Below are 26,690 nucleotides of genomic sequence, written 5' to 3'. Positions count from 1 at the left end.
ATTGTTCTAAGCCCTTTTACAGCCATGTCACATCTACCATGAGGAATTCATTGTCCATGCCATTCGCAATACATCGTTAACATTACCATGTGTCATGGCGCTCTTTGGCCATAACTGCCCCTTGCGCCATGAAACACCACACATCATCAACAAATATTTTACATATAAAATACTATTTTTTTAGACATATGCATTGAAATTTTTGCTAAGCTCGTTTCGTGTATCACGCTTTGGGTGCACGTTAAAAAAGCCGGAAGATCCCACGCCCTCTGGGAATCGATATTATGCGAAGCAGTGTGCGGCGAGCCTACCAAGTTAACAAAACGACCTTGAGAGCACCAAGACGTATCGGCAGCTGTTTCATGACCTACATGACACGCATGTCATGACCTATTATTTTTTATCATACTCTTGTCATACTATGCCAATTTTGGTACATACCAAGACGTAGGTGGCTGTTTCATGACCTACATGACACGCATGTCATGATATTCATGTCATGACCTATCATTTGTTTTTGTCATACACTCTTGTCATACTATGTCAATTTTGGTACATACCAAGACGTAGGCGGCTGTTTCATGAACTACATGACACACGTCATGATATTCGTGTTATGACCGATCATTCATGTTCGTCATACACTCTTGTCACACTATGCTAATTTTGGTACATACCAAGTTAACGAAACGACCGTGAGAGCACCAAGACATAGGCTGCTGGATAGATACTGTCAAAGTGGCAAAGGTTCGCCAAGAAATGCTTCGCATTTAAAACCCTGGGTTGTCTTAGTTACTTCAAAGCCCTTGCGGCGTCTTACGTTGCTTCCCAACGTTGAACTGAATGAATCAACGAATAAATCAATCCATCCTTTCACTTCAGTACCAGCTGTTGACAAATTTATGACGTTACCTGCAGCATCTAATCGGAGTTTACTAAAATCGTGCACCGAGAACGCGTGTCGTCTGGTCAAGCAGGCGACGTACTATGTTGTACGAAATTAAAATACCTTATCATAAATGCGTGCCTCGAAAATACCGCTAAATAATGTTTTTGAGAAATTAGACTGTCACACGCTCTATGAAAGTTGCAAAATTTCTGCCTCATCCGGCGGCGTTGCGCTACGGTAAATGTATACCCTGTTGCGTTGACCGTCTAGTTATAAGTCTAGTGGTCTAGCCGGTCTAGCAGCCGCCGTACCGTAGTCTGGCGCAGGTCTAGAGCGACACGACTTTTAACAAGCAGTCTAGCGTAACGTCTTAGCGTTGCTAATCCGAATCTCCTATAACCGTCACTTGCGGCGCAACGAGCTACCAGTCAACATGGCAGCCTCCCTCGAGAGCATTTTGTTGCGCTTGTTGGTCCCTGACAATGCCGTCATTGCTCAGGTACGTTTTTTTTGCAAAATATGCGGGAATTCTTCAGCGAATCCACGTTGAAATGTCCTAAATAAGCACCCATCTTGGTCACTTCTCTTGGCGCAGTTAAGTGTGTTTAAGCATACGAGCGCACGTCACACGCACATGTCACACGTGCGTTAAAACAGGTGAAAACGCTAATAGGAGATTTAAAGAATCGCTGTTCCCTATCCTTTGAAACGCCTATTAAAAGGCTTGATGTGGCTTCTGTTATCGTTTAACGGTTAACAGTCGCACATTGTAACTTGCTTTCGCTTTTTTTTCTTTCATTTCCTACATTTTTATTACAAACGAGCGAAATTCACGTACTCTGAGCTGCGTGAGGTGCCCCTGCCCTCCTGCCTTCAATACGAACGAAAGTTTGGTTTAGTAGAATGAAAGCGCGTTACGAATATTATTGTTACTTAGGTTAAAACACTGATCTGATTTATATTGTTCTCGCACCGTGATTATTTATTAGCTTTCCACGCATGCAATCTTAAGCACTGCTTTCGCTGATCTAGCAGACGTGCAAACAATGTTACCTGTGTAGTTTGCAGTGTTAGTCACAGTTGTGAAGGCACTCTGCAGTCTAGAGAACAGCAGCATGCAGGTGGTAATATACTTGCGAATTTTTGCTGTATTTGACCTCTCTGACAAATAGCAATTTCAGTAATTTCAATAGCAATTTCAGTCACCGCAATATATATATATATATATATATATATATATCACCTGGCACGAAGTGCTTAAATGTCCGCAACAAATGGTGCACCAACTGCACATCGCTCTACTGTTTTGGCACAAGCATAATGCCAAAAACATAAAAGCTAGAATTGTGCAGGCACATTGAAAAACAGAAAAGATGTTCATGTGTCGTCACATTTTCTGTCACTATGTGTGTCTGAAACCTAGGCCCACAAGGAAAATATTTTAAGTCAGCTGGAACCTGAAAAAGACACGAGAATCTCAACCCACACCCTGGCATTACTGCTACACATTGTTCGCTCCAAGGCAGTGCTTTGTAGATGTGCACTTTTTTTTGCTGTTAAAACCTATAATAGGTACTGTTGAAGGCATCAAGGGACTGCAACTTTTTCTTAATGTTCAGTATTGTCGAGAGATGCATAGTGACTCTAAAAAAGTGTCTTGCTCTGCTTGGTCATATGCTTGTCGCCACAAGAAAGAAAGGGGGGGATACCTTGGTCACATCAAAAGCTCCAAAAACCAGTACTAATGTCATCTTAAGAAGCACTGGTACATGCTGCTACTTTTGGCAGGTGAAATCAAGCATCAGCAGAATGGTTTCCAGATAGCGATTCCATTCGTGAGGTTCGTGTGAGCATAGTTTATGCTCCTGATTTCGTGACATAAGTGTAAAATGAGCCAGGAAAGCTGCTCCTGCTGGGTGTGGCACATTGCAGTTTATGCTGTGTGGCACATTGCTTGCTAGGGACTGGTTTTGCTTGTGGTATGTAAGGACTGTACATTGTAAAATTAGGTTTAGTATGTATGTGAACCATAAAACTCAGGCAATTAAACATGCCAGTGACAATACATTTGGGGTTTTGAAGAAGCCACATTTTCCATACAGTTACAAAATTGAAGCTTCTGCGTGTCAACCGTGGGCTGCCTAATACCTTAGTCGCGCAGTACACTTTTGATTTTAATGTTGGCGAGTGGCATCAGGATTGGCTCCCTTCTGCAGTTTGTGCAAAGGAGCCAATCGGCCAATCGCAGTTTACAAGTTCGATCCTGGTCAGGCTCGATCACGCTTGAAAGTGTCCCCTGTGACACTACAATTTTTACGCGAAACCCAATCACAGAAACTGCACCATTCAAAACAACATGATTAACTTGTTCAAAGGTACATTCTTAGTATAAAGTCCAGCTTTTTGTCTATTCAGCAGTTAAACTGTTCAATCAGCCTGTCACCTGGGACCACTTGTATAAGTAATTTAACACTTTTAAAAAGCCTGTATGACTGACTGTAAGTTGCCACACAGTAAGTTGTCAAAGGGGAAAGGTATAATAAAGCTTCTTACATTTTTCAGTCCTTATGCTATGTACGAGCATCCCTGTGAGTCATTCACAATGGGTGGTGTTTTTGTGGTGCCTTTGTTACATTTATTCTAATGTTGTTTGTGAAATTAATCAGCTACTGTTGTTACGAATACCAACCACGCATCTTCATAGGTGGTCTAGGTGGCTGTAATCACCAAACATATTTTCTCATGAACAGCAATATATGCAACTGTGTTCTAAAAGATAGCCTATTACTGTTTGCTGTAAGGAAGATTTACCTCAGAGTTTTTTAATGGGGCATCCAGGCATCCACATCTAAGTACCACTGGTAACCATTGAATTATGTTGCATTTAATGTATGAGTGTTGGCCTACCAGCTAATGACATTGGAACTATGATGTGGGGTTTTAAGGGTCTTCTCAAAAAAGCAGCTGAAAATATCCTAGTTCATCGGCACCATCATTACATGATTGTAGCTTTGTTATTATAGTATAAATTGAAAATATAGTAAAATTAACAACTATAGCATCTTAAGCAATTAAGCTTGGCTACCTAAATTGTATGGTGTGCAGATCAGTCATGTTTATGCAAACCTGTCAAAACTTATATTTTTAGATGATGGGTTTATTTACAGTTTAATGTAAGATTTTAGCATTTGTAGTTGATTTTGTTGAGTTTCAGTGTATAAAACTTAGCTGTGACAGTTTTTTACACAGTATTGCAAGAAAATTGAATGTAAAATTTCACTTCTGTGATGTAGTATTTTTGGCTTTTATACAGGTGTTTTCATATTTACACTGTGGTTTACTAACAGCACATTGGTAGGTGTGCTCTGAAATCTGCTAATTAATATTAAAGTCTGACAAAATGCACACGGACCATGTGAGGTTACAGAGCTATCCAGCATGCATTAAGTGTTGCAAGATGTAGCTTCTGCTTTTTTACTGAAATGATAACTACATCTGCTTAGTGCCTAATAGTGTAGGATTCTTTAGCCAGTGCTTGACCCAGCTTGGCACATAGAGTTACATGGTTACCTGGAGGCTGTGCCTGTTTCGCAGGCATTGTTTCTGTGTTAGCTTAAGTTTTTTTGTTAACTGACTGCCAAATGGCAGGAAATGTATCAGCCTGGCTGAGAGTTGCCTGTAGCCCATCTCACCAAAAAAAGAGTGCTTTATATATGGCAAAACCATACTAAACGCAGGGGAAAGCAATGCCACGAGATGTCTAAAATCATTTGAAACTGCCATAAACACGAATATATAGGTACTGAAGTAAGGTTCTGAATTCTTTTCAAAGTTTTGCAAAGTAGAGTAGCAGGAGCCTAAATGATGATCCAAAGAGTTTGAAGGATGACACATGCACATATAAAAAGACTTGGCCAGCCAATTGCTAGCTTAGCAAAATGTGTAGCCAGTGTACCACATACCATGTTAATTAACATGGTGAAAGATGTAGTATACAAATTTGTTACTTTACATGGTCAAACTGTGCAGCTTTGATCAGCTGGTTGGCATTAGGACAGAACAATTAATGTGGTATTCATGCTTGAAGCAGTCTTTACATATGTGAAATACCAAGGCTCAGACATGATTTACCAATGACTGTTGTCACTAGAACATGCACCTAATCACAGTCAAAAGCAATAGATGTATCCTGGCTCTTTGCATTGGATAGTGGAGGCATGCTTTCTTGTAGTGTTCAGAATGTATAAACATTATATCAAAGGTGTGGTCGACTAGCATCTTAGCAGTTCTTGCTTGGCAGTGCACAAGGCCTATTGTCTGCCTATTCAAATTCCAGACTATGCTGTGCACACCTAATGGCACAGTCTGTGTACTGCTGCCTGGTGCAATACATAGTGGGAAATTTAGAAGTCACAATATGTGCACCAAGAGTCTTATTTTGAACATAATTCAGTGAAAATGAATGCACTTGTTTTAAATGGTAGATTTGTTATTTGGGCATACTGCGCTGGATGAGTGCTATAATGTTACAATTTGGCTCGCACACAGGCAACTCAGGAGCTCAAGGAAGCATACAGAGATTCTAACATTGTGCAACACCTCTGCCATGCACTTTGCATGTCTGAGAATGTTCAGGTAAGCTCATTTCAAAATAATTTTACTTGTGTCTTTGTAGGATATTTGTCATATTTGGAAAGGTTGCTTCCTTCATATAACCTATTGTAACCCTGTGCTCTAGCCAAATGTTGCATTTGGTCTTTATGCAAGGTGTCCCAGCTAACTTTAGCCAGAGTTTAAAGATATGCAAATGTCACGTAGTTGGATAGAACGAAGGTAATGTTTGCCGTCGCTTGGAGATACTCAAACTATTTTTCTCATTCCGCCTAACTATAAAATTAGTCTTAATTAATCAACTTCTCAATTTTAATTAGATTAAATGTGTCAACGAGAATATTGTAAAGCGACATGAAAAAGTCCCAATACAGCTTTCTGTTCCTCAATATAGGCTACATAAGTGTTTTTCCTAGCTTGAAAGAAGCTCGAGAATACACGTAATGTTCCTCGAGCGGCCAGTCACAGGGCAATTTCGCGTGCATTTGCAGGCTTCTTTCACACTCAGAAAAACACTTTTAATAAAAAAGTTACACCATGGTAAGATCTAGCCCTTGAAGGACATCATCACCACCTTGGGCCGATGTTTGTCTCGGAACGTTTGTAGTGCTGCACATTACCCCAGTAAGGAGTGAACATGTAGAGTTATGTCCCTTGCGCAAGCACAATGTTTTGCCTCTGTCACAGATGAAAATGAATCGGCCATTGCAGGTGAAGACGTAGACACTTGTACTTAGTAGGTGTAATGTAGCCATGGCAATACAGTATCCAAGTTCGGGGGGAAGAATTGTGGCATGAGATGATGAAATTAATCATGTTGGTCAGTTTTTATGTAGCATGCTGTGATATAGTTTTTGTGAGACGGCCTTGTCTAAATAACTATTCTGGGCTTAAACAAATTTTTTTAGAGACCCTTTAATGGGATACTGAAGAGCAACACTAAATCAGTTTTATAGACAAACTATGGCTTCAGAAATTTATTGTCAATATTTGGTAGGAAAATGTTGATTACAGCCAGAGGAAATTGAGGTCCAGCTTTCCCTTCTTAAATGACATACCAAGGGCTGACAGGTCAGTGTGATTTCATGCATGTCAAAGTCTCGTATTTGCGCTGTTTCAATGCCACAGATGTTTTGAAACTTGCTGTATGGAGTATGTGGCCCCTTTAGAATGCAATATGGTTCTTCTTTACCAGATGAACTATTAACCAGGCCTGGGCAGAGGCTGTCAAAATCATTAATGCCATGGCAAACTGGTGTGAGAACTTCAGGCCGGCATCACTCCCGGTCTTTTTTTTTTTTTTTGGCTTCTTCAACATTCTTGCTCACCAAGGCTCTGCTCAAAATAAAAGGGGATGTTTTTCTATTGTAGAAAAGTAATTTGCTGTTAGAGCTCAACTTAATGGATAACTTTTGTATCCCTTTTAAGTAGTACTGATGCAAACTTTGAGAGCTATTGTTTTCCTCTGATGATTACTTAGGGATGCAACATCCATTGTACAGAACCTCATAGTCTCCACTCTTTCTTTCAGAAATAATTACTTAAGCCCTCCTTTATTAGTATGACCACTCTAAGTTTCCACACCACAAAACACTGTGATGCTGCTGCTGACCCATTTGTAAATGTAGCTGCTAATGGATGACGTGATATGACAGATAGATGCAGACATCTTAGTGCCCATATGCCCCATGAAGAAGATTATGAAGAGTGCATGAGCACATCAAGTCATCTTCCGTGCAACCAAATCAGTTCTTCCCCTCTGCCTCACTTCAAGTTCCTTCTCATTTTATAAATGATAAGACCAGTAAGAGGAGCTGCTGTGAACAAAGGGAATGGGAGGGGTAGGTATCTGTGCTTCGTGCAACAGCACAGATTCAACAAAATGTTTATCTTTGCCCCATGTTGGGGGTAATGAAGAAATAAAATAGCCTTGAGATGAAGCTTGCACAAGCTAGTCTGCTGTTTGCTGCACTTGCACATTCCCATGCCCCATCCATCACCTGTGGGTCGTTGCTGAAAACAAGAGCTTGCTAGAATCATGTGCTGTGTTCATACTGTGTTGATGCCTATTTCACAGGACACTGTGGCTTGGACAGTATTTAAAGCCATAATAAAAAAAGGCCCTAACCTTTGCTGGCCATTTATACTTGGTTGAAGGTATCCATATGTACGGATGAGTTGAGCAGTGTATGTACAGTCCGCCACAAAATTTTATGGATCACGGGATCTGAGAAAAAGCTCAGTATATCCGCAAGCTCACAACGGAGTCTGGTGTTCGCATTTCCAGCCGCTGCTAGTGTACAAGAGCAACATAGTGATATACGATTTTACTGGATACTTTATGGACTGCTCAGAAATTAAATGTTTTGCGAGATCCCGTGGTCCATCAACTTTTGTCATTGACTGTACTTCAACTTTGAAATATTGTGTCAGTTCTTTGAGGGCAGCCGAAGTTGCCATAATGTAGCTCTTTAGAAGTGTCTAATTACTTAATTAAATGCATGCAATTATGTGCTGTTTATGTATAGGTACGGCAATACTCAGCAGTGCTTCTGCGGAAGAAGTTGTACCGCCTAAGAGCCTGGAAGAAACTATCATTAGAGACACAAAATGGGTAAGTTTATGAGTCTAGGTTATGCCACCTTGGCGACTTCGAATTGTTTTTCATGCCTTGGTCATCCATGTGTAGTCTTCATGTTCTCCTTGAAGCAGAGGGTAATTTGTTACAGCACTCAACATTTGTAGACTATTCTGCATTACTTATAATGTTCTTGTATTTATCTTCAGTTACATGTGCATAATGTAATTTTCATATTATACTTCTTCATTCTTGATGCATTTCATGCATCAGTGTTCATGTCTTTATTGGTAAAACGGATGTTCATGCTGTGCACCAGTTATGACTTCACAGCCGCTAAGCCATTGGGAGTTCAAGAAGGCAAGCAAGCTTTGCTCCGGCTTTAGTTTTGCTCCTGGATTACAGTGAGAAACCACTAGCTAGGATGTTGATAACCGCCGTGGTTGCTCAGGGGCTATGGTGTTGGGCTGCTGAGCACGAGGTCGCGGGATCGAATCCCGGCCACGGCAGCCGCATTTCGATGGAGGCTAAATGCGAAAACACCTGTTTACTTAGATCTAGGTGCACGTTAAAGAACCCCAGGTGGTCAAAATTTCCGGAGTCCTCCTCTACGGCGTGCCTCATAATCAGAAAGTGGTTTTGGCACGTAAAACCCCATAATTTTTTTTTAATTTTTTAGGATGTTGATGTGAATTGAATAACTTCAGGTGACTGAAGAATGCTGCAGGACCTGCAGCTGTCTCGGGACAAAAGCCAACTGCATGTGCTGCACTTCGAGCTAACAGAGGAAAAAAAATCCAGTCTCCGCTGCTGCTGCTAGTGCATGATTGGCAACATGCTAATGAAACCTTGTTTATTAAGCAAATTTATTTTTATCCTGATAAGTCGAAATGAGTAGCTGGAAGCATGCTATATTAAATCTCACCACTTAGTCAACAGTGGTGTAGCTAGTGGTTCACGATTAGTATAGCGAACAGCCCTAATTTACAGATGCAATTTAAAGAACTAACATGACATGCTGTGTTGTATCTGTCATGCCCTGTCCATAAACTTCAGCCGTATGCTATAGTACTTTCCGTTTAGACCCTCCGGTGAGACTCTCCGGTCAGCCCTATCTGCTTGGGTAAGAAGGCTTGCGTGTCCCATGATGGGGATTGCTAGAGAATTTTAACAAGTTTCTTCGTCACTACAGCTAGACATATGATTGCATGTGGGTGAGCCTGATATGCTCACCCACTTAACAAAGTGTCGCTGACATTTTGTTAAAAGCAACTGTTGATTTGTACTGAGCTTCCCGTTTCATTTAAAGTTTGTTTGCCAATACCAGTTTTTATATTTTTAATACATGTAGGAACAAATCTTATTAATTGATTAAGAGATTCCAATTAATCAAGGTGATTTTTTATCAATACTCAGCTGAGATTTGTTTGTTCATAGCAAAATCTTTTTGTTTTACTCTTCTGCTGAGTATGGCCGTGTGATGCAGCGGTGTTAAAAATGTGTTGCAGTTAAACGCACTGTCTTAAGAGGGTGCTACTAAGGTTTTGTTCACAGTGCATGCCTGCTCTAACATAATCACTGACGTCACATGTAGGAGCTCTCCGAACTTCCTGATGTAGTTGTTTTGATGCAGGGTTTCTTTCTTACTTAAAATTATACTGGAGTCACACAGGCAAATTTAGTGACGCTTGGAGTTAGTGCACTTCACCACATCGAGTGTCACTTTTGCGGCACACTGATAAAGGAGAAAAGAAAGTGCCATTTGGAATTGATGGCAGTGCCGATGGGTAACTTAGATAGCACATTACATACCTATTATTTTAGCCAATATTTGCAAAATAACATTAAGACGATCAATTGTCACAAACAAAAACCGGACGTCATTGCATCCACCACCCAAGCAAAGCGCTGCACAGTGGGAAGTCCTGACAGTGGCGAAGTGTTGGCCCTAAAAAGGCTGCACAAATGTCATCCAGAAAGGAGCATAGTTTTCATGAGCAGGAATACTTGGAACATATTAAATCACAAAAGAAAATGGTTTCAGAATTAGCGCTGACTGTCTGCTAATTATTCTTTTTTTTTATATTTGAAGCATTGCCATCAAGTCTATACACGCTTTGACGCAGTGAAGCGAGTTTGATGATCACACTCGTAGGCAAGTGTGTTCTCCAGGGAGAGTCACTAAACCTTTCCCTATGACAGCATGCAAATGAACACGAAATGCATTCACTCAAATCTGAAGTATTATTTATGTATCCACTGTGCAAATTGAAGAATTATACATTTGACTGCAGGCACAGAGAAAGTTTGAAACGACTGCTTAGTATTTACATGGTTGAAAAGTTGCCGTAGTTGCTTTTTAAGGCACCAATTACCTCTGTCTTTTGAAGGTTTAGTTTTCATCTTTTACTGATACAGTCATCACTAGAGACAAGCAGCAGTAAAACACATTAGAAAGTAAAAAAAAAATTCATTATGTGTAACTGCATCTGCAAATGTGGACTCCACTCTTGAAACATCTAATATTTCACATGCAGTAACAGATCAGCTATATTTCACATGCGGTATACTTGAAAACACCCAGCTCACAAATTCACCTGCTCTAAATTATTGCTGTTAAATACAGTTAAACAAGAAACGCCACCACATGAACACATTACTAGTTCCACCAGCAACCATCCAGACATCTTCCATCACTTTCTTCTAAAGTGCATCTTATGTATTAAGCAGTTTTGCAGTGCAAGTCGAATCGGAAGTGTCATAAAGTGAATTTTTAAAAATTGATATTCTCATTAGTACTTGTTGTTCTGAGGTGGTATTTTGGCATGTAAAATTATAGGCACAGCACCTGAAGTAGATAATGTGGCCCAGAGTAAAACAGGTGTGAGAAGGTTCCTAATTATGGTGGTAGCAGTGTATCTTTCAGAGCTGCATTTTTTTTTTTTAACTTTCATTGGTTCAAGCATCCCCCACCGCCATTTTTATCTGATGCCATGCCCTGGTTTGGTACTTGGAGTGTATTTTATTTTTTATAATAATTCTAATATGACTGAAGTGTTGCCTTTTTGTTTCAGGTTGAAAAGTGGCCTTCTCCAAAGACTTACTACTGAACGAGAGTACGGTTTGCATTTGTTGCACTGTTTTTCATTCATATTCAACATTTAGCCATTATAACAAAGCACATAACAAAGGGCTTTGGGGAAAATAATATCTGAAACATCACCGTATTTTCTCACACCACCCTGTAGCACATGACAGGTTCTTGAAGAAAATATAATTTGGATCATTGCTTTATTTTGTTGTACGTTTAGTAGGTGGATGTCTCAAAACTAGTGTTTTTCCTGGGATTTTTCGCAAGTGGACTTGGCCTTAGTGCTGACTTACTACAGTAAAATTATTCCAATCTGTTTTTATTCCAAATCTGCCATTAGCCCTCCGTGATGGGTCAGTATGGCTTAAGCTCTGCCCATTTGGGCGTCGTGCCCGCCCATATGGGCTGTACCCGAGCCATTCTGACCTATCACTGAGGGCTAATGGCAGATTTGGAATAAAAACAGATTGGAATAGTTTTACGCTATACCAGCCCAAGGCTGCATTTGCAGTATGTGTCTTAACTACAGTTAATTAGTATATTTTACTCATCAGAAAGTTGCTCACTTTAATTTTTTGTGCAAGTAATGCTTACATGTTTAAGTACTCCAGCCTAAGGGGCAGAAGTGAAGTATAAAAAATGTTTTAGTTATAATTATGCTCTGCAATAAAGTTGAATATGTGTTGAAATTTCGTTATTCTAATTGCTGCTTTACTATAAGTTGACAAAAAAGGGGTCAGCACCTTTGCATCCACTGCAAACATTAAAGGCACACTAAAGGAATGTTAGATGAATGTAGATTTCTGTACCAATGTTTCAAAGTTAATACTTTAATTTTTTTATTGGCAGAAGGTCAACTATTAGCAGAAAAATGGAAGTTGAATTTCCTTTTCGAATTTGGCACCCAAAGCATGACACCAATGACGTCAGTCTGACATCTTGACTTTCGAAGTTTTTCTGCATATTTAAGTCATTGTTTTATGGGATAAGGTCCCCAAATGCTGCTACATTCAGTACCTGGTTATGTTTGAGTACAGTGAAGTCTTTATTGATAAACGATAAAGTAGCACTGAGCAGAAGTTACCACAATTTATGATATGTTGGAGAGTGTGGGAGTTTTGTAGTAGTGTTGCCACCCTCTTCTTTTTTATGCATCCTTTTTTTTTTGGTTACCAAGTGTCCGCTCAGAATAAGGCTGACTTATTTGACATTCCAGATGGGTAGTCTACCAATCCAGCTTAACTTCAATGTCTCTCTTTTTTGTCCCTTTAATAAAGCATGCCTAGATTACTTGTTGTTTAAAGTACTAACCTCAACAATTATATTAGCAAATTAGCTGTACTGGCTATTTCCCAGACTTTGTGGCTTGACTGTTGTTCACCACATACTTTGCTGCAAGAAGTGTCTGATGTCTCGTTACAAAACCTCTTTTAGATAAAGGGTTACTACCTCAGAAGCACCTTTCAAGTTGAGATGGCTCCACTTGTTTGTATTTACAGCCGTGAGCAAAAGTATGTGGACTGTGGATTTCTGGAAGAAGGAAAGCTTTCTTGCAGTATAGGCATGTAGCTTCAAATCTACAGGTGTAGTGCAGTGCTTATACAGCAAACTTATTTGTCAATTTTAGACTATATGCCTAGGTGGAAAATAAATTCAGTCTTTTTTTTAGTGGAAAACGTAGTCCACATACTCTTGGTCACATGTGTAAGCTAAGGTTGGGCTAAATGCACCCATGGCTAGCAGACCAGCTTTTAGAAAAGCACTGTTATATTAGCACACAGGCGGACCACACATTGTGGTGCCCAACTGTCATATTATCAGCTGCCAATGATAGAGCACACACTTTTGTCGAGTCTTGATAGCCACAGCATCTTGCATGTAACCAACTCCTGTTTAGTAATTATTTAGTGAATGCTGGTAAAAAGAGTAGTCAAATCAAACTATGCTGCACCGACTCAGCTGTGTACCTACAGTCGAACCCGGCTATATCGAACTCGCAGGAAAACGCCTATCAGTTCGAGATAGAGCATAATTTGATATAAACCTGCTAAAGAATTGGATGTCATAAAAGCACATACCATTTATAAATAATTTTATTGATGAAACAGCTTAGTTTCACATGAAATAGTCCTGTATTTTCTTTTGCTTGAGTTGCGACGCACACACTTCTCCACATTGTCTAAGGAGTCGGAGTAGCTGAGGCCACAAGCTTCCACATTCGTGCAGAAGCACTGGACTAGTGTGAGTGCACCAATCACCTCGGAGGACCTGGGCAAAGGACCATCATTGCTTTCCTCATTGTGCCCACTTTCACTTGTGCTCGGTACGATGTCGGCAATGTGTTCTTCGTTTTCAGTCTCTAATGTAGTCGCGACCCTATCATCTGCACTCACAAACTCGGTCGACCATCGGTTCGTCAACGGCTTCCAGAAATTCTGACAGCTCGGTCCAAACTTTGGCAGCACCAGCAGCGGCTTCATCGCACTCATCAGAATTTACAGTCATCACCAGGCACGCAGGAGCCGGCCTGTCGGAAGCAATTTCAGATGAACCACATGTACACGGCCGTGCGTACGCGTCAGGCACCATGGGCACCGGGTCGCGAGTTTGTCCGCTTTAGCCCTAATCTCCCCGTTATTCTTCAAGATCGTTCTGAGAGTGCTCCTCGGAATCTTGCACGCTGCATGGCATCCGACTTCTTACCGCGTTCCACCCTATACATGATTTTGAGCTTCACAGCGAAAAGCAAATTGTGCCGCTTCATCGCAGCAACACTGTGGGAGAAGGCCCACAAGGTGCAAACACAATGAACCCGAAAAGCAGTGAGACAACTTGCACTTGCGCCATCTTGCATGATGAGGGCAGAAGAGCCTCTGATCAGCTGTCTGAGCAAGCGCTGCGGGTGGGCCAGGATCATTTTTTGCAGGGAGGTGTTGACAGCTTGCTCGACACAACGGGGTCACAGTAGGGAGAGCGGTTTGATGGAGCCGTGCCGCCGGGTTTCCCCGCCCCCGCAAAAGAAAGCAAACTTCTCGGGGCACTTTTCAACTGCCTGACGTTCGATTTATCGAGTCGCTGCTATTTTTGTTCAATGTAAGCGTAACTTTTGCTGCATATACTTATTGTAACTATATCGTGTTCAGAAATTGTTCGATATAAAGAATAATTCGATGTAAACCGGTTCGATATAGTCGGGTTCGACTGTATTAAAAGTAGCATGCCATGTATTAACATGCTACCTGTAGCAGTAACAGATTTTAGCAGTGCACAGTGTGCAACTGTATGACATGGTGCTGTGCACAGAGTTGAGGCCAAGGAGGCTTCACACCTTTGCTGACTACATCTAAAAAAAATGAAATGTTGAAATTTCATTTAATATGCATGCTCACCAGTACTCACACTGTCTTAAAGAGAATCTACCAGTTCTTTTTGGTTTAGAATGGATCATTTTGTGTAGTGATAGTATGTGTACTATATGGTTTATAAAAATGGGGGCTGCACTGAATAGCAGTGTTTGGGTAGAATGCTCCAAGGACAATAGCATTTCCCTCATGATGATGGTCAAATGTGACATTTTGAGGGTCACATTTTTTCCTAAAAGTTCATCCCACCATGGTCCCTTAATTTTTTTTATTGCGGATTTTAATTCTTATAGGGATTTATTATGAAGAAAATATCTTTTTAGATTGCATTAAATCAACGAAATATTTTGTAGTGTGTGCATGGACAAACAGCATACTTGTAATTATATATATATATGAATGTAATGAAAATCTCGCATTGTGGTTTTATGTTTTAAGTTGGTCTGAAATAATGAGGGCCTATATTTTATATCGTTCCACTTCATTTTCCATTATTATCATGTGCCCTGCCGAGGGGCCGACAAAGTAATCTTGCACCAACAGGAGAGCCTCCAGGTGAAAATTTCACAGTAGCGCTTTCAGAGATAAGAAATGAGATAACAATCAGTTTTCGAAGTGCTCATAACTCAGTTACATGCGCAACAATGCCGAATTTGAAGTGTGGACAAGATCATGTTGCAGTAAACTGGGCCAACTGGGTACTCTGGACATTTTCAAATTCTGCAATGACAACATTTTGGTCCACTCAGAGAGGCCGTATCAGCCCTGTGCTCCAATGAGAACTGACAAGATGGTAAATTTGACAGTATGGGTTGAATTTGACAATGTCCAGAATACCACCCTGGGAATACTTCTAAACCACCATGGTGGCAGCCACCGTAGAACATGAAAATTCAGTTCTGCCTGTAGCCAAGGAACAGCAGCACATAAGGTGTTTTTTTTTAGGTCACAGGAGGTTGCAGTACCCGCAGAATGACATTAGGCAGCATTTGGTTTCGAAAAGGCGTGTTTTTCCAAACATTCTGTTGCCACCATATGTGCGCATCCGGGACCATTTGGGACTTGTTTCCATCACTGTAAATGTACGGCGATAACCCTTAAAAGGGTTGACTATAGTGTAACATATTTTTGCTTATTAATGTTCCCCCTCCTCCTTGTCCCTTAAGTAGTTTTTTTAAATGTCATCAGTTTTGCATATTTTGTTGTAGTGCACAGTGTCTGCATTTGCAGTATCCTCAGTAAATCACTTTTGTAAGAAATGCACCACAAGCGGTTTTGTCATCTGTAGCCAAACCTTGTCACTTTTGAAGTGTTAATATATTCAAAGTATTACTTCCTAATTCCAATAAAGCACACTTCTTCCTTTGGATAGTAGCTGTTCGTGCTTCAGGAATTTTGTACAATGCACATAAGAAAAGCTAGAAAATTCTGTTTGGAGTTGAGGTGTGCAGGTCACTGAAATCAAAGCTGTGGGCCCTTGAGCTTTTAATTATGCAGAACTACTTGCAGTTTATGAAATATCCATATCTAAAAATTAATTGCACCTTTTGAATTGTACAAACTAATCAGCCATTGTGACTTACATGGTCTGTTTTGTTGCAAGGTGAGAAGTTGCCCTTTCTTCTGTTAGCATCTTGCCTCTTTTTCTTTCTTTATGGTTTGGTAATTTAGATTTTATGTCATTAATAAATGTGTGCAGCTTAAACTAAAACTTAACTTTGTTGTTCACTGTATGTGTTGGGGCCTCTTTCTTGAAACACAGAAAGCCAGTTGTCCTGGCAGTTTGTCAGCTGGTGGCAGTCATAGCCAAGCACGAATGCCAAAGGAGACCATGGACAGAGCTGCAACAGCTCTTGAGTGCACTCATGCACAGCAAGAACATAGACGAATGCACGGTCAGTGCAGGCAGCCCTTTCTTTTTTTTCATCTTTATTTGCGTTACCTTTGTTTTGATTACCTAAGGTTAGTAAATTACGGTAAACATTATATGGTAGCTGTCTTTGAGTGAGCAAGATGACTTTCTGTATGCTTAATTACCTTTTTATTTTGCTTGTTCTTTGCATTTTAATTGAAGCACTTATCTCATTTGAATTGTTTTTGTTTATATTATCATCATGTCAACACCTCATTTGAAGTAGCAAGCCCTGCATATAGCTGGGCTTACAGCTCCCTTAACCTCTCCCTCATGTTTAGCTATAACAATTTTTGTTTTACACTGAAGCTTGCCACTGAGGCATATTCAAATGTAAGGTCTCCGATTTGGCTGATGCAACCCACAGGGTCACCAATTAGTTCCCAAATGTGTAAACTGGTGTGCCTTTAGCCTTATCCTATGAACTTGGTCCCCAATATACCTATTCGCACAAATGTAATGAAAGTTTCTTTCTCAGTATGACCAGCCTGTGAAAGCACCTTGCATTATATTCTCGGCCGTGACGTGAACCTCCCACCCCTTGGTGGTAGAAAGAAGCTGTAAAGAAATAGAAACTCTTGCCTTCACACACTTTAGTAGTCTACACTTAGGCAATGGTAATAACTGTTATGACTAACATTGATATATTTAATTAAAATGTCTTGAGGGGCCTGTTGGTTAATTCTAATGACAGATTGCCAAATGCACAACATTGGGAAACAGGGCACCATACAAGAAAAGATGCACAGAAAGATAGAGCGCAGACTACCAAGAAACCATTGGTGGTCTGCACTCGATCTTTCTCTGTGTTTCTTCTTGTGTGGTGTCCTGTTTTCCAATTTTGCACATTTAGCAATCAGTCACTTATATCTTTTATTGATTTAATTTTCTGTGTGAAAGAACATTTTGCCCCATTTGTGTACCTACCAAGTTAAGAAACCGTAAATCTGACCTTTAAACGTAATCTCTGTGGCGATGACTGTATATAGAAGGCTGGCCACTGATGTTGCAAGAACATTTAAAGCCCATCAGATACCGTCAAAGGTATATGGTATTTAATGAAAAGTAACTAGTTCAACCGGCACGACGCTGAACAAGAGACTATTAAATACAGTGTAGTAGAGCTTGTGTAATGCTAAGGGAGCATAGGAAGCACTATGTGCCCCCTTTCCATTACTTCAGTATAACTGTCTTGTTCTGAATATTTCACATACATTTTAGTTCATCAAGTAAGGGAATGAACTCTGCTATTGGAAAAAAAAAAAAACTTGTTCTATGTCTGTGGCTCCGACACAAAGCGCGCTGCATGGCCTGAGAATGTCAGCAGCGCAGTTATGGCACGCAGCCAGAAGAAGTTCACTAAAAGCAGACAAAGAAAAAAAAAATTTACAAGTAGAAACACATAGAAAAATCTACTGTATTTGCTTGCATAAAATCACTTTTTTTCCCAAAAATTAGCACTAAGTTGAGGGGTAGTTTGTTATGCAGGGTAAATTTTTGAGCAAACCTTTTTTTCACGCAGCCACCATTAAAGGGGCCCTAAACCACCCCCTCGGGCTTGGTGAAAAAAAACGCAGTCTGCACATAGCATACACTGCTGTGAACATCTCGCCCAAGTTTTGCAGTTGTACGCAGCATGTGGATCTCGCAAGTGGAGCACGAAGTCGCCTATCTCTTCAACGCTCTCTTTTCAACAGAAGCCTGCTCCTCACTTTTTTCTGGATGCTTTTTTTTCGTAATGTTTCGGATTCCCATACACAGCTGCTATTGGCCAATAGCTGACATCAATCAAGGAGGGTGTTCGATAAAGGGAAAATCAGGCATCGACCCGTTCATAGCAATTGTTACAAAAGAAACTCATATGGGTTCCTCCAAAGAAAAGCCTCACATTTGAAGAAAAGTTCGTCCTGGTCCAGGACTAAAACCCGGGTCCACCGCCTTTCTGGGGCAGCATGGGTCCCGGGTTCGAGTCTTGGACCAGGACGAATTTTTCTTCAACTGTGAGGCTTTTTTTTTCGAGGTACCCGTGTGGGTTTCTTCTGTAGCAATTGCTACGAATGGGTTGATGTCTGATTTTCCCTTTATTAATTAATTATCTCCGCCTTGCAGGTTTCCGCAGAGCTATAACCTCAAACTCCTGCCTTTGCTTCATTGTTGACAAATTCGACTTCGCCCTGCCATCTGCTAGCTGCCTGGTTAGCTCAGATGGTAGAGTGGCTGCCTCGGAAAGGTGGTGGTCCCGGGTTCGAGTCTCGGACCAGGACAAATTTTTCAACTGAGAGGCTTTTCTTTCGAGGAACCCGTATGGGTTTCCTTTGTAGCACTTGCTATGAACAGGTCGATGTCTGATTTTCCCTTTATTAATTACTTCTCTCCACCTTGTGGGTTTCCGCAGAACTATTACATCAAGGAGAGTGTCTGGATCGGTGCGCTTCTTCGTACTGTTACTGTGTGTATTTATTGAGGCAGTTCAATAGACAAGATTAAGTAAGCAAAGAATCTGCTTTTCAATTTAGATAATAATCGCGTACTTCTGGTAGAAGGTGGCTGTTGTCGTCTGCTCATGCTCAGCTGCGGCCGCGCACGTAGGAATTAAACTTTGGCCACCCTGCTTATCGGTGTCGTAGCCATCGGGTCTTGCTGATTTCGGCTAGTTTTGAACACTCAACTAGCCTCGACCCATGCAAAACCTAATGTCAGACCACACGCACGCTTGTTAGCATGTGCTCACTCCTGGCCATTTCTGGTTAGAGACTTCGCTTCATAATGAGATATTGATAGCGCTTCAAGATGTGCAAATTGTATGTGGCTAATACCCCTCTCAAAGTGGACATTTTAATGTCATTAGATCTGAATGCCATTCGGTGCAACGAATGCCATTCGACCTCTGGTGGTGCTACACAGGAAAAATTAATGTCATTCGGTCATGATCATAACCAAATGGCTATCATTGCCAAAAAAATGGTGAGAAAAGTCAATCTATTTATTTTAATATAAATAGACGGCGTTGCTTCACTGAAATCATGCATTTAAAGCTTTTATTCCAGAATGTCTGGCGATTGTAAGCCAAAATAAGGCTTAGCCAGCTTAGTAGCCATAGCCAATAAATTGAAGACAAAACAATATGATTGCCATAGCAGCACTGAACGACGACACTCGGTTGCAGTAGATGAAGCAGTTAGCTGATGCGGGCTTTGCGTTGCAAGCAAAGCATACTAATCAGAGGAAGAGGCTCAATCATCGAATACATGCAGATGCCATTCGAGACACCGAAAACATGTGCATACAGGCACCCAAAGGTGGCGACAGCCACCAGACGCCACTGAGGTGGAGAGTAAAAACATTGTGACAGATTGCTGTACATCTTTTTTCTAGTTAAAATGACAGATGCCCTAAACCACGTAAAATTAATTACCTTTTTACATGAATGCTTCCCAAATTACGCATGCTCAATGTCATATCTTGCCTTGTCTCTGGGGTACAAAGTATACATTCACCTCGAATGTGAAGCCGAATGAGTTTCTTGACCTCATTCGATTGCGGAAGTCATTTGATTTTAATGGCGTTAAATATAGCTGTGTAGCAACCGAATAATGTCATTCGATGCTAATGCCATTCGGTTCGAATGACATTAAAACGTCAAGTGTGACAGGGGTATATCATCCATCGGTCAAGCTGGTGCAGGACAAAGCCGGTCTGCACCATGTAGCACACCCAGACAGGAGCATGTGAGCGCCAGCGCGCACTCTAGCCCTGTTGTGCACAAAGCAAACACTGCAGTTGCATGTAGCTGCGGTCTGCTGCACAGTGTAGATGCCATGGCCGCTGCAGTGCGCCACGCCAAGTCTACTGGCTAAGCGCACCGCGGCTCGCTGAGGACAACCGTGATTGGCACTTTGTAGGTGCCAAAGTCAGAAATAGTGGCATTTACGTGAACATCCAAAATCAAATGTGAACTCGGCACCACGGTGATGTTTAGTAGGCGGAACGTTGTGGACATACCCCGCTCCACTGTAGCTTTCACACTGCAAATCATTGAAAAAGGAGCGGAAGCACTGCGAACAGTATGTTTGATTGTCCATAACTCCGCTTCTGCTGAATGCATTGAAGACCTTTTTGCGAGAAAGTATTTCTGAAATAGTCTAATTTACCTTCACATGCATTTTTCTACTTATATAAAAAGTGGTTCAGGGCCCCTTTAAGACCAATCTATGATGCAAGCGTCCAAAGACCAGCTACCAATGAATCAAACATAGACGGAAGCTATGCGAAACGGCTGCCTTCTATTTTCTCACCTTGAAAACGCTTGTTCCGAATCAGAATCTCTGCTCAAGGAATCCATACTATCAGCTGCCTCTTTGTCCACATCTCCTTCAATATAGTGTCGTCCTACAACAGATGGTCCTTGGTAGCGTAAAGTGAGTTTGAGATGCCAGTTCTCTTGAAGCTTTTGATGACGCCATGATAAGAAATCATCTTCCACACCTCTATACTCCGTTCCATTCATAGCAGTCAACGCTGCAGAAGCTACGCTAGAAGTTCAGTCAAGAAAAGTTGTCACTCCGCGCATTTCGTCTATGCTTAATTGGGTGTTACATCCATGCTTTGCTTTTTAAATCTTTTTTAAATGCAATAAACGTTACCAAATTCAGCGGACTGGATGCCAGGCAAAACGATTTCCCTGTTTCCATGTACTTAGAGGATACTAAGGTAAAGCTTCTTTTCAAGATTAGCTAGGTTGGTAGCTTATATTTCTGAAATTGCGAATAGGTTATTCTCATCATAATCTAAGACTTTACATTCTCACACCATCTCTCTCTAACACGACAGGTTTTGGCAGCATCTTCATATTGTTTAGTAGGGAAGAGACGAATATATTGCATTCAAAACTATGCAACTCAACCCAGCAACTGGGATGGGATTTTCCTTAACATAAATGACTCAAAATACAAAAAAAAATGGTACTGCTGTTCAAGCGTAAAATTAAAGACAAAAAATTGGCTATTGTTACCTGCTAGTAATCAACATTTCTTTCCCAACAAATGCCAGTGTAACTTCAAGAAATATTCTTTCAGTCTAAGCTTATTTAAGGTTTCCCATTTAAAACAGTCCTGTGACACTTGCAGGCTGCAGAAACTGGAAACAGTCACCGAACAGCCTTTGCTTTTCTAACCATGAAAATTGTATTGACCATAACACATACTTGAATGGTTTGTAGCTGTAAACCTTTTTCACAGTGAGGAGGAAACTACTCACAACCCAGCTTACACGTGTGTTGCTGCTGCTTTCCTCCTCTTTGGCTTGTGCGTTCCAGCATCAACGTGCTTGCATTACCTTGTCTCAGCCGCACATGTAGTATTTCAAAGCCGCTCTAGCTCATCTTCAGCACTTATTTTGCTAAGTGGGGTTGTTCAAGGTCCATAGGAAACCACTGTGCCGTTGTGGACTTCTCAAGCAACTATTAAAAGTGTAAAAAAACTGGGAGATAAAGCTTGCAGGTTTCACAACCATCCTTGGTGGTTTAAGAATTGAATCATTTCCCTATTAAGGAGCTCAGTGGTGCCTTTGGATCGCCATTCCGAACAGAAAAGTATTTATGCCTACAGAATGTGTGATGCGAGAATGGAGGGCTCTTAACATAACATGATGCATTCGAAAATAGGATGTTTTCACTTTGGGCACATATTAATGGAGCTACGTTTTCTGAATGCCTGCATAGGTCGTCATCTATCTTAGATAGCCATATGTTGAAGCACCATTCGTTCAATCGCTGAATTCTATAACTACTGTGACAGTGTCACATCACTAACAAGATTGAATGAGAAGGCTCACAGTGGTTGTGTCATACTGCTGTCCCATAGTGTAAAAAATGCACATACCCATTTTCAGTCACAGTCTTAAAGCCTATTTTGACAGCTTGTTTTTTATTTGCCTCTTTCTTTTTTCTCTCTATCTCTTTTTTTCTTTGTGTGTGTATGTGCATGCGTACGTGTGCGTGTTGGTGAAGGGGAGGGAGCAGTTGTGAACCTGTAGTCGGCTTGCTTTGCCATGAAAAGCGCTCTAGCTTCGTTAAAATTTTTCTCACTCTGGCCTTGAACAAGTCAGGAGAGCACCAACAACAAACTCATTACTGCATGCTTGCAGAATGTAAATAATTAACAAGCTAGCACTCTGCTTACTAGCTTCTGCTAAATGGAGCATTTATTTATTCCACGAAAGAGAGCACATGCCAGAAACAAATATATATTGAAATGTACACGTGTATGGGGAATCCTTGTTTTCTTATGTCACAGTAACGAAACGTCAGCTTTTCAGCAATCTGGACATTTAATAATATATTACTTTTTAAAGCTAAGCAACCGCGGGATGCTACTTGGCAGAAAATTGCATAGCAGAGCGGATATCCTACCAGGTGACAGCATTTTCATGATAGATCTAGCCATAGGCAGTGTGATATGCAGTTCAGTTAACGCTTTAGACAACGCAACCATCATGCAAGAAAATGCGAAAAAATGTTCATTTTGCAGCTTGGCAAAGGGCTTTTCTCACAACGCCAAGCACCGCTGTGGCCAGATGCTAGATAGCGCCACTTTCCCAAAATCGCAACAATTCCCAAGTTAAAAAGATGTATGCTAGTTGCACCCAAATGAAACCAGGGAAGGCATAAGGGAAATGAACTGTTCCTTCTAATTGAAGTGTAGAAATAATGAGGAAAAGGGGAAATGAAAGTGGACGAAAAGTCAACTTGTCACGAGTGGGAGCTAAATCCACACATTCCTCATTAGACATGTGATGGCATAGCATTGAGCTACTGTGGCAGCCATGCTGTTATGCACTTTCTTGGCTATTGGTGTATATGTACGCGATTAGCTCTGTGGACGTTAGTGCCACTCATGGCCATGGCAGAAGATGAGGATAATACTTTCAAACCCATGCATCACCTAGTACATGAAATTAAGGGTAGACAGCTGTCAAATAAACCCTCGTACGCCATTTCTTGGCATCAAGGATGCCTAATTCGAGGCCTTCACTGTGAGGGCCCCTCATTCCCTTTAAGAGGAAACTTTAGCTCGGGGCGTCCTATATAAATGCATGGGAAAGGAGACATTGTTTTTCTCGCCGACCACTGTACTGAAATTGATTAGGTTTGTTACATTTAAGAGAAAAGGTTAAAATGTAGCAGCTGTGGAAGCATATTTTTTATTCAGGCTGTCAATGTTTTAAGAAACATTGTGGAAAAATGAAAATTGCAAATTTTCTAAAAACAAAACTACCAAGTTTACAACTCTGTAGCTTAGCAATGAAAAACAATATCACTATTCTGAAAACTGCATTAAATAGTTCATCTAAAGCAGACAAAATTGGTATATTATACGCCCCTGTAAAATGTATTACTAATTTGTGAATAGGACTTTTGCAAAACTCTTGTAAACGTTGTAACAAAGCCACATAAGCTGTAAATTAATATACCAAATTTGCCCGCTTTAGATGCTTTTGGACAACTGACTGACTGACAGATAACGGCCGCTTTAGATGCTCTAATGGTTATCTCTTTTCAGTCATTAAGTTTGCAGAATAAAGTATCTCTGCTTGATTGCATTATGATTTTGAGTATCCTCAAGCCAAGTTGTGTGTGTCAGCAGAGAGTTTTAGCTTGTTCGTATATGCATTGCCCCTCATGGAATTATGGCTACTGGAGGCAGACATCACCAGCCACGTTGGTGGCACCATCTTGTGGTGTAGAGCTTAAAACTATTATTGCAGTGATCAACCATATTCTAGTTAGCTGCTGGTGTAAAGCATTGTAACTGACGCAGTCATTAGTATGCAATCCTTTCTTATTAGTATTTTTCGTTGACAAGGGCATTAATGTAGTACAACAACATTTCTAACGCGTTCTGGTTGGACTAGCATTACAGCATGTTTCTATCAGCATACCGACCACATCTCCGGTAACCCAGTATTTCGTGAAGGGTAATATGTATATATATACAAGCTAAAACCTTCCAGTATGGAAACACAACTGCAGAAATGGAAGGGCTCTTAAACATATTAAGTTTTTCTTGACTCAGAACAGGGCAAATCAGGAGGATGTAGTGTAATAAATTGTCTTTTGTTTTACTTGTGTTAGAATGTGGAACAGGCCTCTCTCTCTCTCTCTCAGCTGTGACATCACAGGCAGTAATAATAAAGCTGAAAGTGTTACCACCTTATCGTACTGCTCTAGACTACTTGGTGTTTGATATTTGTGCAGATGCTCCACCCCCTGTAGCATCGCCTGGATACCTGCTAAAACTTATCTCCGAAGGATACCAGATGTTCCCATACGAGTTCTAAAACCATTAAAATTGGTGCACTCGAATATTACTAAATGTATTTCAGTTTAACAAAATCTGGGATATAACAAACTTTTTTCATATACTACTAATCTTCATTCCATTGAAAGGCATGTGTCATCTTTTTGGAATTTAACAAAGCAATCTTGTTTTGCAGTTTTGTTTTAATGAAGTCTGTCTATACAAATCACATGCATGTGCCTGAAAATTTTATGTCAAGCAAAAGATAAGAAAACATTGCCTAAATCAGAATTTGTTATTTGGTATAGAACCTTCTTTGTACAAATATTGGCATTGTATGGTGAGAAATGCTGATCGCCAAGCAAAAAAGGAAGTCTTTCATGTAAATATGAAAACCACACTGTGCACACATCATTCATGCTTGTGGATATAATCCCAAACACATCAATGGCCAATCAGAACACGAAAACTCCAGGTGGTGGTGAGCTTACCAGCACTTCAGTGATGATGAAAGGAACTCGCGTCTTCGTGTCATCACACCATGTTGTCCTCATTGTTGTTGCGAATGACATTATGGTGATTGCATTCATAATACCTTTGTAAACAAACAAAATGATGACTTAGTATTGGTGTAGCCATCATGGTAGCTCAGCGGCTATGGCGTTGTGCTGCTGAGCACGAGGTAGCAGGATTGATCCTGGTCATGGCGGCTGCATTCCGATGGGGGCAGAATGCAAAAACACCTGTGTACTGTGTGTTGTGTGCATGCTGAAGAAACTCAGGTAGTCAAAACTGATCATGAGTCTCTGACTGCAGTATGACTCATAATCAGATATTGGTTTTAGCACTTAAGACCCCACAATTTAAATTGCATTGCTGTGTTGCGCTGCTGCGGATACATGTGTACAAATAGCGCTGTCTTATGGCAAATCTTAGCACTATGCACAGTTCGTGTTGAAGCTTTTCTCACAGTGTAATCCCATCACACATGCCAGTGCTTTTGATTCTGCAGCTATTACTGGAGTGTGTTGTATGATTTTCTTAAAAAATGGTTCTTGAGGTGATGCTATCCTCTAAGACTGCTCTATGAACTTTTTTTTTTTAACATAGAAGTTTTGATTTGACAAAGTTGCAAGTGCTACTTTGTTATACTGAGGTTTGAGTGTATTTGGTTAAATTGAAGTTCTAATTTTCTCGAAAATTTGTGACAGTTAAGAAGGGGCAGGGTCGTCACCGTGTTCATCCATAAATTGAAAGAATTTAAAAGTGCATGTGCCACATGCACGCACATACGAGAAAACCGTGTCTTTTTATTTAGAGACGTAAGCACAGTTCATAAGGAAAAAATATAATTGTCAGCCTAGTCTCTCTCATTAATCCTACACTATGTTACAGTGTTTGTAATTGAGTGTTGCATTTTATGACATGATCATCTTTCTTTTTACCACAGCTGGGCTTCCACATGGCTAGTGTCATTTCTTCTGTGGCACCAGAAGTATTCTCAAATCACTTTAAGCCACTTTTCAAATTGTTTGGTGATTGCTTCCAAAGCTGTGGTGATGACCAGATCTGTTTCTATGTGATCAAGTAAGTTGGCACTTACTTTTTGGGTTATTCCAGCTTTGCATACCTGCACCAGCTTAATTTTTATATTTGGCTATTTCTCTTTTGCTAGGTCTATGACGGCATTAGTGAGCTCCATTGGCACTGATGATGCTGTGAGTATCACTAGTCTGTTTAACTTGGTGCTTTACCTCTTCTTTAGCTTGTGTTTGCTTGTTGTTTAAAATGCAAGTATGCTTATTTAAATTAGAATAATTGCTTTGTCTGAAGTTTCACATAATCCTTACCCAAGCACTTCTGTTTTGAACTGAATGCAGGTAGCTGGTTTGATGTATTGTGAAGAGCAAATCTAATAAGTACCTTGAAGGGAACTTCAAGGTATCTGTT

The 26,690-nt window shown here is 40.6% G+C and overlaps 1 protein-coding gene across 1 annotated transcript in view; it reads left to right on the top strand.

Annotated features, from left to right (window-relative positions):
• Positions 1-1,175: 1,175 nt before the first annotated feature.
• LOC139051003 (importin-4-like) overlaps positions 1,176-26,690 on the top strand; it is a 113,796-nt gene continuing 88,281 nt past the window's right edge. The window contains exons 1-7 of the mRNA XM_070527983.1: positions 1,176-1,388; positions 5,438-5,524; positions 8,029-8,114; positions 11,153-11,194; positions 16,294-16,426; positions 26,191-26,327; positions 26,416-26,458. Of these exons, the coding sequence (XP_070384084.1) occupies positions 1,323-1,388; positions 5,438-5,524; positions 8,029-8,114; positions 11,153-11,194; positions 16,294-16,426; positions 26,191-26,327; positions 26,416-26,458 (594 nt within the window). The 5' untranslated portion in view covers positions 1,176-1,322. The remainder of the gene's footprint in view (positions 1,389-5,437; positions 5,525-8,028; positions 8,115-11,152; positions 11,195-16,293; positions 16,427-26,190; positions 26,328-26,415; positions 26,459-26,690) is intronic.

Source organism: Dermacentor albipictus, chromosome 1 (assembly GCF_038994185.2).
Source record: "Dermacentor albipictus isolate Rhodes 1998 colony chromosome 1, USDA_Dalb.pri_finalv2, whole genome shotgun sequence".
NCBI classification, from domain to species: domain Eukaryota; kingdom Metazoa; phylum Arthropoda; class Arachnida; order Ixodida; family Ixodidae; genus Dermacentor; species Dermacentor albipictus.
The sequence above is the reverse complement of the archived record's forward strand: the minus strand, read 5'-3'. Positions and strand labels throughout refer to the sequence as shown.